The 14660-nt window shown below is 36.0% G+C and overlaps 1 protein-coding gene across 1 annotated transcript in view; it reads left to right on the plus strand.

Annotated features, from left to right (window-relative positions):
• The first annotated feature begins 5406 nt into the window (after nt 1-5406).
• LOC113061947 (uncharacterized) overlaps nt 5407-14660 on the plus strand; it is a 14109-nt gene continuing 4855 nt past the window's right edge. Inside the window, exons 1-3 of the mRNA XM_026231456.1 lie at nt 5407-5970; nt 11305-11358; nt 14518-14624. Coding sequence (XP_026087241.1) covers nt 5590-5970; nt 11305-11358; nt 14518-14624 — 542 coding nt within the window. The 5' untranslated portion in view covers nt 5407-5589. The remainder of the gene's footprint in view (nt 5971-11304; nt 11359-14517; nt 14625-14660) is intronic.

Genomic DNA, 14660 nt, shown 5'->3' on the forward strand with positions numbered 1-14660 from the left:
GCATTTTATACTGCCCGCTGACCTGTCAGTATTTGCATGCTTCGCGTCAATTGGCCAGCTTCCCCCAGCTAGCATTAGCCAATAAGATTTCGGTGAAAGTGGAAAAGGGAAGAGTTCCCATATACGTCTTAGCTGACGTAATGTCTCGTTCCCGCCTCTCTGGGAACTGAGGTTACGATAGTAACCGGAGACGTTTTCAGACAAGAATTCGCGGACAGGTGGTGGTAACCATAGCAACAGCAGATCAACAGCATCTGGTTGCCATTGGGGCCAGTCTCTGACAAAACAAATACTAGCATTATTAGTAATTTTAACAGGTTTTCTCGTCACAGAAAACGTGCAAGTATGTGTAAAACTTATTTAAGATGACTAAGAAACACAATTTGGGCTGTTAATGCCGCGAAAAATGTCACTGCAGATTAGCAAGACACATCGCTAATCGTGAAGGGATGGACAACAACGGTGTTGGAAATATACACAATTTCTCAATTTTTTTTGCCAAACATTTAACGTTAGGCAAAGTTTAGGGAGATTTTCTGTTTTAGGCTTCTTCCCCTCAAACCTGGTCGACAGAGAAAGATTTGGAGAACTCTCTCTTCCTAAAAAAGGTAACGTTAATTGACTTGCAAATTAAATTGACCACAATCATTTATCCCTTACGAAAATTGTATCATAGTCAAAGTTTAGTAACCAAGGTTTTTTTTTTTATGGCACAGTTTTACTACAGATAGGCCTACTATGGTTAGTGCAGCTTAACCATTCTTAATTTGTAATAACCAAGGTTTTATATATATATATATATATATATATATATATATATATATATATATATATATATATATATATATAATTTTTTTTTTTTTTTTTTTGTAGTAAAACCATGGTTTATGTATGTAAGGGTTTCTTTCATTCTTTCTTTCTTTCCCTCCCACGTCACTACAGAATTATATGTATAACGTGTATTATGTAAGACTTATGGAAAGTTTCGGTGTGTTGTTGTAGATTTCATACAGTCAGAATGGGATCCTATGTTTATTTGAACTGGACACAACAAAAGTTCTGTAAAGCAATCACAAGATGGCAGTACAACACTTCTTCCCATCAATATCCTGTTCAGTTTACATGTTGTGTTATACTTATTATAATAAGCACTTAAAATCCAGTCATCATTTACTCTTCCTCATCTTGTTTCAAACCTGTAGTTTCTTTCTTCTGAAGACAAAAGAAGATCTTCAGACGGACGCCATTGTTTGGTTACCAGCATTCTTCAAAATATCCTTGTGTTCAAATGAAAGGAACTCATACAGGTTTGGAATTTGGAACAGGATGCAAAGTTTTGGGTGAATTGTCACTTTTAAACCATTACCAATTTTAAGCCAAACCTTAACATCTGACTTGTTGATAGCAAAGTTCAGGATGTCGTTCATTCATGTTTTATAAAGACGTCAGTCTAGTAAGCTCTAGTGTGATCAGCTGACTTTATGCAGCTTACAAGAGTAAAAGTACACAGGGTTTTCTACAGTGTAAAGAAAAGTTGTGTTAACTGCAGATGAAGTCCTTCAAGGATGAAATCATCACTGGATTTACCAAAGTTTGCAAGGTTAGTGACAGCAAATCTTGGAAAGATGTTTAGTTTTGTTAGATATACATGATCAGAACTGTATGTATCATATTAGAATAATGTATGTGTGTGTGTGTGTGTGTGTGTGTGTGTGTGTGTGTGATTCAAATGTGATACATATTTATAATTTACTTAGACAGTTAAAAATTTTGTTAAATGTCTTTAATATAAATATGATTTATTTAAAATAAGTAACATTTTAACTGTAAAAGTAGCCTACATGTAATATTAGAGTGTGTATATATATATATATATCTATATATATATATATATAGATATATATATATATATATATATAGATATATACATGATAAATATAGTAAAACATTTTAATTATAAATTAAACATAATTTTTTTTGTTAAAATATTTTTGTCATGTTAAATATGTTCCAATTATTCAGCATAAATAGGCAGTTAATATAATACTTTTTTTTAAAAAAATAAGTACAATTTCCTAAAAAACAATAATGCAATTCAGCATGCAATTTCAACTGAAATATACAAATATACAAATAAAGGATAAGCGTTTTCTTAAGTTAATAATTGAAAAACAGTTTTCTTAAATTATTATTTTGTTATTATCCAATAAAATAAATTCTGGAATATCATAGATGAAGACAAAATGATGATAGATCAAATATATTCTGCACGTAAAAATATCATATAATTAAAAATAATAAATAATTTTAATATAAATATGTATTTCTTTAACCAAGTACACATTTTAACTTTACATTCTTTTTCAGGTCTGTTCATATGGTAAGTTAACTTACAGATAGTAATTTACAGATTTTTCTTCTGGATTTGTGACCCTGAATATAATATAATATAATATAATATATATATATAATATATATATATATACTGACTCCAAGCTTCTGAATGATGAAGTGTATAATGTTACAAAAACTTTTTTATTTCATTTCAGATAAACTATGATCTTTTTATCTTTTTATTAATCAAATAATCCTAATTAAGAAAAAACTGTTTTAAATATTAATAATAATGTTAATCAGAAATGTTTCTTGAGCAGCAAATTAGCATGATCAAATGATTTCTGAAGATCATAAGACACTGAAGACTGGAGGAATGATGCTGAAAATACAGCTGCACATCACAGAGATAAATTATATTTTAAAATATATTAAAATAGAAAGCAGTTATTTTAAATAGTAAAACTATTTCACAATATTACTGCTTTTTCTGTACTTTGGATCAAATAAATGCAGATTTGGTGAGCAGAAGATAATTCTTAAAAAATATATATAATAAATAAATCTTATCGTTCAACATTTTTTTTAACTGGAAGTGTATCATTGTTTTGGAGAAGAAAATGTCAAGTCCGACAATATAGTGTCTTTTTTTTAATTTTTTATTAAGTCTAGATTTATTCACATATGCCCCTGGAAACCTCTATGAACACACTTCACTTGACTTGGCCAAACAAAAAAATAATGGGGGACGAATTTATGTTTTATTAAAAAGTGTTTTTGTGTTCTACACTCATTGAACGCACGCATTAGTTTAGGTTAGATGCCTGCCTGTCTCTATCAAGCACTTGATTCATACCGATTCATCTACTCTCTTTCAGAGCAAGCCTGTTCTTGATGAAGCTGCTGTGGAAACTTGGGAAAAGCAGAAGAGGAAGAAGTTAAGCTGAAGTGATCTTTATGTAGGCGGAGCATTGCTCGATCTATAGCACACTGTGATTGGATGTTTACACTGTCAATACAGGAGACCAACCAATGGGCCACTGGCTGCTCGCTGTCCGTGTGTGATGGTCCTTGCCTTAAAAAAAAAAAAAAAAACATTCTGTCGGTCCCTTAAGCGCATCTATCCACCGGGAAAACGCCCTGTTTGCCCGATATTTTATTTAATATATATATATATATATATATATATATATATATATATATATATATAATTTCATTATAAAGTTTTATTGATTTTTTCAATTTTAATGATAAAGTTTTATTAATTTTGTTAATTATTGTTATAGATTTTATTTTTAGATTTTTGGATTTTAGTGATATAGTTTTAATATTTTTTGTGTGTTTTGTCTTTATTATAGTGTTTTTATATTTACAGTTTTCATGTTAATAATAACGTTTTACTAATTATTTTGTTTTATTTTTAGTACAGTTTTAATTTTTTATATAGGCTTTTTTTCATTTTATTTGAATAATTAGGCTTGTATCATTTTTTTCATTTTATTTTCATTTTCTATTGTCATTTATTTTTAATTTAATTTTAATTATTTGAATGACAACGTTTTAGTTTTTTTTTCATTTTTATTAGTTTCTTTTTGTTATTATTAATTATAGTATGTTAGTATTTTATATATTTTTATTTCATTTTTAGTGCAGGTTTTAATGCTTGTAGTTAACTACAGCCGTGGTCACTTCTGAATGCAAGCTTGCAGTGGATTGTGGGGGAAAACTTTAACCTCCAGAGCGTCTCCATGAATCCCAATGGTAATACTTCTTTTCCCAATTTTGTTCCATTATTCCCTTTTTTTTTGATTCTCAGATGACTTTTATTTCCCCATCATGATCCTTTATGTATCAAATGATCACAGAGCGTCCAGTTAAATCCAGTTAATCGTGTCTTTCTCTCTTGCAGATCCTGGAGACTGAACACCTGCTTTCCTCTGTGTTCTTCATGTGATCCAACACCTCGGTGTTACACCTGAAATTAGAGCACACACACCCACAACACACACACCAGCCCCCATGCAGTCAACTCCTCTGGGACGAGCTGCACACACACACACACACACTGTGTCCTCCAGGCATATGCTCCATTCAGCCGTGTAGAGGTGATCTTTCATTTTGACAGATCATCAGCTTTTCTTTCATGTGAGATGTGGAGATACTGGTTTTCCGAGCGCGACCGTTTGCTTTTAGTGTGTTCATACCTTGAGAAGCAGCCCTTGGCTTTAGATTGGCTGGCTGATCGTTTGCTTATTCCAAAAGCGTCCTGAAGGTTTTATCTCTACGGCTGAAGGGGGCGGCACTGTTTCTGTCCCATCATGCATTTGTGTGCAGCGTGGACTCCTGCCAACCTGTTAATGGATAACAACCCCAGGCTCCATCCGTCCTCAAACACATGCCTGAGCACCCAAACAATCTGTGTAAAGCTGGAAACCTGTTTCTGACCCTGTGAATAACTCCATTACACGATGCTGGAAAACACTAGCTGTGTTTCGGATGGGGACGATGAGCAGAGACCGATCAGTGCTTTAACACAGCGACCCAAGAAACACCACAGAGTCACCACTACTGATGTGAACCTCTGAACACTGACATCGATTTCACACCGAAAGTGGGTCATAGTACGTAGATACATCCTTTAGATGCTGAGGACAGATCTGTGTCTCTTTCAGTCTGCAAGAATACAGTTTTGGATGATGTGACTGGATTTTTATTTAAATAATTCAAGTAATGGGAATTATTTCTTCATGAGACTGGCTTTTATATATGCAATATATATATATATGTGTGTGTGTTTGTGTGTGTGTGGAATTTTTCATAAAAAATATTTATAAAATATAACATAAAATATGCAATTACTTTCCATATAAAACAATATTTTCTGCTGAAATAGTTTTACTCCTTTCCTTTTTTTTTCTCAGTAATGTTTATAAAATATAAACGAAAATTAAAGCATATTATTTTCCATATACAATTATATTTTCTGTTGAAATTGTTTTGCTTTCTTTTATATATTAACAAATTTAATTGAAATGTTATACTTGCATTCATAACTTACATTTCGAAATAACAAATTATAGAAGTGCAATAAAATTCTTCCTCATTGTTATCATGGGTGTAGAAAACGCCGGTCAGTAAGGGGTTAAATGATTCTGAGCGTCTCAATGATTAACTTCAGAAGCGATTATCCTCAAAAGTTAGTCGACAGGTGAGTTTTCTTTCAGATGCAGGTTTCATGTAAAAGCAGAGGTCTGTATGTCCTCATGCAGGCAGCGAGGTGTGTGTGTGTGTGTGTGTGTGTGTGTGTGTGTGTGTGTGTGTGTGTGTGTGTGTGAGCGCTGGGTGGAGCAGCAGTGTAAGGCAGGTCTCGTCTCTCATTGCGGCGGCTGGAGATCCATCGAGCGGCGGAGGAGGAACGTCGCTCCGGCGTCCGTGTGCGTGAAGAGCAGGTGGAGGAGGAGGAAGAGGATGATGATGATGATGGAGGAATCCGACAGCATCCCCTGCACCGCGGAGGACGGGCTCGTGTCGAGCTGGAGATGGAACAGAACCGCCCGGGACCAGGTCCAGATCAAGCAGAAGATCCGAGACCTGCCCGGTTTGTTAAAGCACGGACTGAACCTGCGCAAAAAGAGCGTGAGTTACTAATACAAGCCGTGCGTGATGAAGAATGCGTGTTTCGTGATCGATACACCACCCACATCCTCCATCAATGCTATTATAACGCTGTGGATGTGCACGAGCCAGCACGGTGCAATGCATGCGTGTTGTCAATGCGTTAATGCGTTATTAAATATAACTAAATTATAAAGGAGAGGCTGTCATGTTTTTTTCAGGCAACAGAGATCCACATACACACAGTCAGGTACACAAACACACACAAACTCGCACACCTGCTGTGTGAAACTTCCCAATTTAAAAACATATTACATTAAATTTGCTGAATCTGATGCAGCCAAAGTACCAAAGCATTAGTTTTGTGACTTGCTGTTAAAAGATGAATTAATATGAGATGCTTTTGGAATATTCTTGTCGTAGTGTAATAATACAATAACAGACAGAAACTTCTTAACACAGTACGTTTTGTAAGGGCAGAATGATGCTTTTAAAGCCTAATATATCAATGAGAGTGTTATGGTTTCCAGACATTCACTGTCTTGCTTTTTGTAAACGTCTTAAATTTTGGTATTTGGAGACTTTATTTGTGTACCATGTGAATGCAATTATCTGATATGTTGTGTGAAACTAGTTTGTGGTTGTATAGAATATTCTTGGAATATTGCATAATGTAGTTGTTGTTATTTAAAATATGCTTGATTCTCAATATTCCACTTTACAAAGATTCTATTATGACATCAGAGTGCCTTTGGTTCTAATTAGAACCTTTATTTTTTAAAGTGGCCGTGTAAATATATGCTCTTCTAAAGCAGTGATCGTTAGGCACCTGATGCCATAGTTTAACCACGACACTATCACAGTAGGTTTCTTGTGGACTGTATGGAAAGAGCTGATATATATTCTGTTTATACACTGCTGGAGCGACAGAGGGGCTATTCAGTGCCTCAGAGGCTTGAAGACGGGAATTGTTTCACTGATTAATTCTGAGAGCGAGAGGAAATCCACAAGCGATCAATGAGGACGTTTGTAACTCTGACTCTTGAGTTTTGTTCAGTAACTTCTGTTGAGCGTGAACATAGTTCTTCAGGGTTTCGTCTCTTTGTCTCGGAGGTGTTGCTCGAGTTGGCTTCAAACAGAATGTTTGGTTCAGGCTCATTTGACTCAATTCATCCGCCCCGGGGCGATTACAGAATTAAAAAACGAAAGCCTCATTAGTATTAAATGAGAAACAAGTATTACATTTGTTTCCTTGTGTGCTGCGATGACAGCAACTACTGGAGCATCTGTTTATCAGGTTCTGCTGTGGTAAAATACAACTGCAAGCAAAAAATAAAGGCTTTAACAGCTGGTGCTATAGGAGAAACTTTTAGAAGAAGCATTATAATGCCACGGAAGCAATCAAGATATCATTACTTCACTAGTACATTTATTAAATAGTACACTCAAAGTTGACAATTCCCTCAGGCCTAACAAAATGCATGTACAGTAGATGAGTTTGTTTCTTCATCAGATTTGGAGAAATGTAGCATTGCATCAGTGTCTCCTCAATGGATGCTCTGCAGTGAATGGGTGCCGTCAGAATGAGAGTCTGATAAAAACATCACAATAATCCACAGCACTCCAGTCCATCAGTTAATGACTGATGATCTGAACAGATCAAAATTACAAGCCAAAACACTTCGTTACAAATATGTGGGTGGATTTTGATGTGAGAGACAACAGGAGATGGACTTTTTCACTGGAGGAAGAGTTATAATGGATTGTGGAATATTTTGGTGTAAAGTTAAGACATCATCTTGATGGATTCGTTTGAAACATGCAGCTTTTGTCTTCTCCAGGTGTTAACTGATGGACTGGAGTGCTGTGGATTATTGTGAAGTGTTTTTATCAGCTGTTTGGACTCTCATTCTGACGGCACCCATTCACTGCAGAGCAAATGATGCCATGCTACATTTCTCCAAATCTGAAGAAGAATCAAACTCATCTATAATTTCTTAAACTATTCTTTTAAGTGCACTCAAATTATTAGTGTTTACAGTCTTTTAGAATTTTTGTAGGTTACTTTGATGAGTGTTTTTTGGTCATACGATGCTATAAGACAAAAAATGTTGCTCTAGATAATAACATGGTTTTCTGGTGATCCAAAGTTTCATGCAAAGAACCTTTATTTTTAAGAGCATGTCCAATACTCTCTGTCCATGCAGTGAGAACCGTTTGCTCAAAGGAAGCTTTTGTGCCGTTTAGGACAAATTATCATGCTATTGATGCTAGAAAAATCATACTAGATCTCAGTTGTTTCTCTTTGAGAGCAATACATGAAGAACCTCTCAGATGTTTCTCCGGAGAAAGATGTGAATATAAAAATTTCCAATCAGATTCTTTTCATTGTTACATTCATTTTATAGCCCTTTATTCTTGAAGTTTGTCAACTATGGTTTCATGTCTTATATGAAACAACAATGTTTCCTAAATGAGTCTTGTATGCACGCTATGACAGATCTACCATCCAGTTTTCCTCTGAGTCTGCTGGGATTGTTCTTCGATGAGGCGACAGATGCTCGTCTCTGAACTGAGGAAGAGTGCTTCAAAACCGTCCGCGTGCTAAAGTGACGTCTCACATGGAGTTCTCTGCAATTCTCTGATGGAGAAGCTGCACTTAATAACACAGTCCTGTGTGTGTGTGTGTGTGTGTGTGTGTGTGTGTGTGTGTGTGAGTGAGTGCCTGTGGATGTAATGAAATCTTAACGAGAAAGACAGGCTTGTTTGATGTCTCCATCTTGCAGTGCACTCATCCAGAGCGACAGATGTTTTCGCAAGCCATGCAAGAGAGGTGTGTGTGTGTGTGTGTGTGTGTGTGTGCTCTAATCTGAGAGTAATCAGTTTCTGACACATAATGAAACACAGACACTCACTGCACTCTGGAGCAGTGTGCACTACATAGTGAACCGGGATGCTTTCTGTGCATCCTTTACTCATCTTCTGTACCGTTTGTCCTCTCTCGTCCTCTTCTCTCCCTCTCCTTCATGCATTTGTAAATCCTTTCCCTCATCTCTCTCTCTCTTTCTCTCTCGCTTGAAGGAGATTGAAATGTTGCTTCTCAGTGCAGGTGAATAAAACTGTTTGTGTGAACTAAACTACAATTTTACATTTCCTGAAGAAAATGTAGACAGTGTTCACCCATGCATAGTTTACCAATATAAGCAGTGTAATCGATGCTAGCAAGGAAGTTTATTTGTATAACACATTGCTCGTTAGTGCATGAAAATATTAAGTCCGCAGTAAAGTAACATCATGCCTCTTCACATAAACATTGTCTTTAGCACAAATAGCATGGGACGAGTTATACACAGTACTTTAATGCTTAAGGTTAAGGGTTTTGTTCAAATGACATTGAGAAAATGGGATCATTTCGTGATTTATGAGCCACGAAGGATGAGAAATGTGATTTCATCGAAAGATTTTAGCAATGCATGAAGGACAAGAATGTCTTTTTATCTAAAAAAGCTTTTTCTGCTTCATGCGTTTGCTTATCTGTGGCCTGTGCGCTCTATTTCCCATCCGACCCAAACAGAGTTCAGATCCCAGATCTCCAGCAGCAGCCCACAGCAAATCAATAGAGTAAATCTGATACACACGGCGTCTTCAGAGCCCAGTCAAAACAAAGCCGTGACCCCTGGGGAGGTTTGTCTACTCTCTGATTCCTGCAGGTCGGCCCACATCACGCCGGCTCACAGAAAGCACAGATACTATCATCACAGGTGCTCTCAGGAAGTTCAGACAGTATTCAAGCCGAAAGCCTGATGAATCCATTGCTATTGTTTTCAGTTCTCTGATGAAGACATGCAAACAGAATGATAATGTTGGTTAGTCATTTATATCTTCTTGGTTTGAGTGTTTGTGAAACCCAAAATATTAATGTGTAGTTGCTCGGATCAAGAAACTGCTGATTTGCACAAACCTCGAGCGCTAAGTATTGAATATATCAATAGTTCACCCAAAACCTGTTCATTTACTCACCCTCAGGGCATCGAAGATGTAGTAAGGTTTTTTCTTCAGTAGAACAGTAAAGTGAGTTTTAACTGAAACCATGATACTTCATAATCTGTGATTCATAAAATACAAGAAGTCAATGGCTACCGGCACTTTGAGAGTCAAAAAAAGCATGTTGTGGAGCACAAAATGAATACCCGTGGTTCTTGACGATATACTGAAGTCTTATGAAGTGAAAGATCAGTCTGTGCAAGAAACTGAACATTATTTACAACATTATTACCTGTGATCCAGAGCCTCAGGCAAACGGGGAAATCTGATTCGTTTCCCCAAACTGATTCTTTCAGAAAGTTCATTTCAATGAACTGGTTCACTTCACTAGCTTGCTTAATCAAGCAGTTACCGTATTTTTCGGACTATAAGTCGCACCTGAGTATAAGTCGCATCAGTCCAAAAATACGTCATGATGAGGAAGAAACATATATAAGTCGCATTTATTTAGAACCAAGAACCAAGAGAAAACATTACCGTCTCCAGCCGCGAGAGGGCGCTCTATGTCTTCGGTGTAGACTACAGGAGAACTGTGCAGCATAGAGCGCCCTCTGGCGGCTGGAGACGGTAATGTTTTCTCTTGGTTAATTTCTCTCGGTTCATATCAAATTAATTTTGATAAATAAGTCGCACCTGACTATAAGTCGCAGGACCAGCCAAACTATGAAAAAAGGTGCGACTTATAGTCCGGAAAATACGGTATGTAGCGTATACGCAATTATATATATATATTTATTTTTAGTAATTGTGTCATGTGCTTTTGTCATTTTAATTAGTTTGTCTTAACCATAAAGAAAGTGGTTTAAAGATACTTTTTTTTTTTTTTGTGCAAATGTACTGTTTTGCTGTTGTATTCTTTCAAGTACCTTGGCATAAATGTTGTGGTATATGGATTTGGAAGTCATTTAGTACCATAGTATATATCAACATACTCAATACAAGTTTGACCCCATTGACCTTTCAAAGCACTCTGTGTTTGCCACGATTTGCATGCTATACCAAAGAAAAAAACAAACGTTTTTCTCATCCAGATGCATCCAGAAGTATGACACAGTGTCACAGACACATCATGACATCCAGAAACATGTAACTGTCAGGGTGGGATTATCTTGTAAAATTGCATTTCTGCATTTCTCTAGCTCTTTTCATGTGAAGGTCCTTTCATAGTTGCATGGTGTCCTGACTTTTGAAATGCCCTTAAGGGTCCCTCCAGAACATTTCAGACACTTTCAGCTGTATATGAAGGATGTGAACGTGTTTTAATGTGACTCAGGACGTTCATGTGTCTTTTCTGTCTTTGTGATTGTGCAGCAGTCACCTGACACCATCCCAGGACCCAGCACAGGCGTCACACCCAAACCCAAGGTAAGAAAGTGCAACCTAACACTGATACAGTTCGGCCCGCCCTGAATATAATTGACTTCATCCTATAAGAAAGACAAATAACTCATCCCAAGTGTTTCTCCTAAGACAACAAGTGGAGACTTTTTGCTTAAATTTTCCACTTCTCCTCTAGTTTCAGAAGATGGGTTTCAAACTGTGCTCAGCATGCCAAGGTAACAAAAGTCAGAGATCTCCATGAGAGCTCAAATGGTTCTCATCAAATAAGTCAAGACATTGTCTTTAAACAATTGTCTTGTTTGAGTTTTGACTCATTTGAAAAAGCCTCATTTTTTCAGATGTAGTTACCCAGATCGTACCCAATAACGCCCCTTAGCTGTTATAAATTCACCATAAACCATGGCTTTTTGGGGCTAATTGCTTTTATAAAATGGCTATTCCATATACGTAGTAAGAGTTCACAGAATACAACAGAGCAAATAAAGTGTTATGATATTAATAAAAGCAGTATTCTTCCACCAAACAATGTAGTTCCTCAGAAACAGCTGTGGTTCCAACAAAGTGGTTGCCGAGCAACACACAGAAGTAAACAAAGGTGTATGTTTGTAGAGTAATCTACAACAGCTTCGAATGTGGCTCAGCCAATCAGAATCAAGGACCGGAACATTCCGTTTTACAATTTAGCATTTCTTTTCTTTTTTTGTTTTGTTTATCTATCTATCTTCTGTGGCATTTAAGTTTTTTTTTTTTTTTTTTTTTTTTTTTAGTATTTATTCATGTTTTGCATTAGCTTTTATTTTCTATATTTTCAGTTTTCATTTTAATTTCAGGTTGTTTTAGTAATTTAAAAAACTCTAATTAGCATTTAATTTATTTTTTATTTGAGTAATTTTAGAACTAGCTAGCTTACTAGCTAGCCATTCTTTATGTTTTCATATATATTTATTTTTTTCTTTAGAATTTTGTGTTGTGTGCTTTTGCCTTTTTTATTAGTTTTTCTATTTTCTATTATTTTTTTATTATTTTGATTTATTCTTTATTTTTATTTTTATATAAATTTGAGTTTTATTAATTTTAGTACGTACATTTATTATATTTTAGTTTTCAGTAAATTGTAATTTTTTTTGGTTTAATGTGCTAGAATGCATTGATATAATATTTTTTATTATTCTCTGTTGTCCCCAGAGTGTGTATGAAAAGTTTTATCTAAAAATACCCCACAGATAATGTCTTATACCTTGTTGAAATTGCCACTTTTATGTATGAGCCAAAGCGTGCCTTTTTTGTGTTTGTCCCCTTTAAATGAAAATGAGCTCCCACATCCCTTTTTTAGAAAAGTGCAAAGCTTCAATTGCTGACCTCACATTGCTTCCAAACGCGAAAACAGGAAGATTCAATGGTAGCTTTAGTAACATTAGCCTTTCAGAGAGCCAAGAAGCTCTTTTGGAAAACAAAATATGATGCATGATGCTTATTGATCCCTTAACTCCAGCGTTGAACTGACCCTGGCTTGTGAGGCAGTCCAGCATAAAATTTTAGCAGAAACATATAAGAATTATTTTATTTTTTTGTTTGTTTGTTTTTTCTGGACATTTCCTTCAAAAGTGAAGTTAACCACCGTGTCCTCAGTGGTCTATGGAGACCTGTTCGTTGGTGAATCCCAACACACAACACACAACACTTTTAATAGATCTTTGGTGCTGACCTTGTACCTCCAGCAGCTAAAGCAAGAAAACAGTAATGGCGGACTGCTGCTTCTCACTCAGGGAAGTGTATTTGTTAAAAGGGCAGAGAGCTTCACAAATGGGCGGGACTTTCCAGAGTATGATGTCACAGTAGTGAGAAATCTGGAACTGCTCATGTGGAGAGACTGTTTATGATTTATTGGGATTATAAAACAATGAGTGAGTGGATTTTTATCATTATAGGCTGGTTGTTTTCACACTCTACGGCCACACAAAGCGCATTATTTTTTTGCATTATTTTTCTTATTTATAGTTTTAGTTGACAAATAACAAATAATCGAGAACTCCATGAGGAACATCTGATCAGTACATCTCTTTGAAACCATCTCTTTCTCACACACATGTGACTTCAGTAGTGTTAATCTGTGGATCTGATGAATATCTTCTCTTGTGATTCATCTCATCTCATTAGAATCTCTGAAGCTCCTTTAATCCGTGCATTAACTCTGCTAAACGCTCACGCTAACAGCTAATCACCCTTGAGTGCAGAAGTACATACATTAGATATGGGATCAAACACAATGTCAGGATCCCCAGAAACCCCTCTAAAGGCTCTTCTGCTTTCTGATTCATAGATCATCACATAACAATGAACAAAATGATGATTATCGCTGACTACAGATTATAATCTTTATTCTTTCACTGACCCCAGAATTTATTACAGCAATAAGCCATGAGAGAAGGAGCATTACGCCGTGATCGATCCAGCCACGATTTAATCTGAAGGCAAATATCCAATCAGATGTTTAATGTAGAGTTTTGACCAATGAGATTTCACTGTGGGCGGGGCTTAAGCAAAGCCAGATCCCGTTATAGGGATTATAGAGATAAAATGAATGCAGTGCACTGCTTTGTGCTTTAATAAATCAAATGTAATGACCTCTGTCCTCATACAGGGCGCCTTCTTGCTGAAGGTTTTGCTATGGATGCTAACGCTCTTATTAAAGCTGCTCAATAATGCTGAAGGGGCTTTGAGTGGATCAGAGAGGCCAGTGTGCCATTGATTAAAATGAGAAAGAGAGCTTCAGGAGGAAACGCGATAATATAAGTAAAGAGATATGCATTCTGTGTTTGACAGCAGAAATACACACACATATAAAAAGACAAAGAAGGGACACAAAAGAGTGTGCAGTACAAGTATAGAGATATAAAACATTAAGACATTTTTGAAGCTCGAAGCTCAGTCTGAGACATCATTTGCATCTCTAGAGGAGACAAATGTAAGTTCATTAGGGTATTTTCTCTAGAAAAACATCAGGAAACTTGAGCAAAAGTGTTCATTTGCCTATTTATTTGCTATCTGGAGAAAGAGTTAAAGATGTTAAAGACATTTTATTGTGGATCTCTTTATATTTATGATTATTTTATAGCGTCAAGCATTCATATTACACAGCATCAACTTTTAATTCCATCCTGAGATGATCTTTCTGTCTGACAGACGTGTTCTCAGAGTTTTCCCTGCGCTGGACGTGCTTTGAGAAATGCTTTTCTGTCTCATGGACCGTATCCAGCAAAAGACAAGATCCACCTCGCCAGGATTATCAGGTCAGAGATTTACTTTCCTGCATTTGCTAGCCGCTT

This window comes from Carassius auratus, chromosome 44 (assembly GCF_003368295.1).
Source record: "Carassius auratus strain Wakin chromosome 44, ASM336829v1, whole genome shotgun sequence".
Taxonomy (NCBI): domain Eukaryota; kingdom Metazoa; phylum Chordata; class Actinopteri; order Cypriniformes; family Cyprinidae; genus Carassius; species Carassius auratus.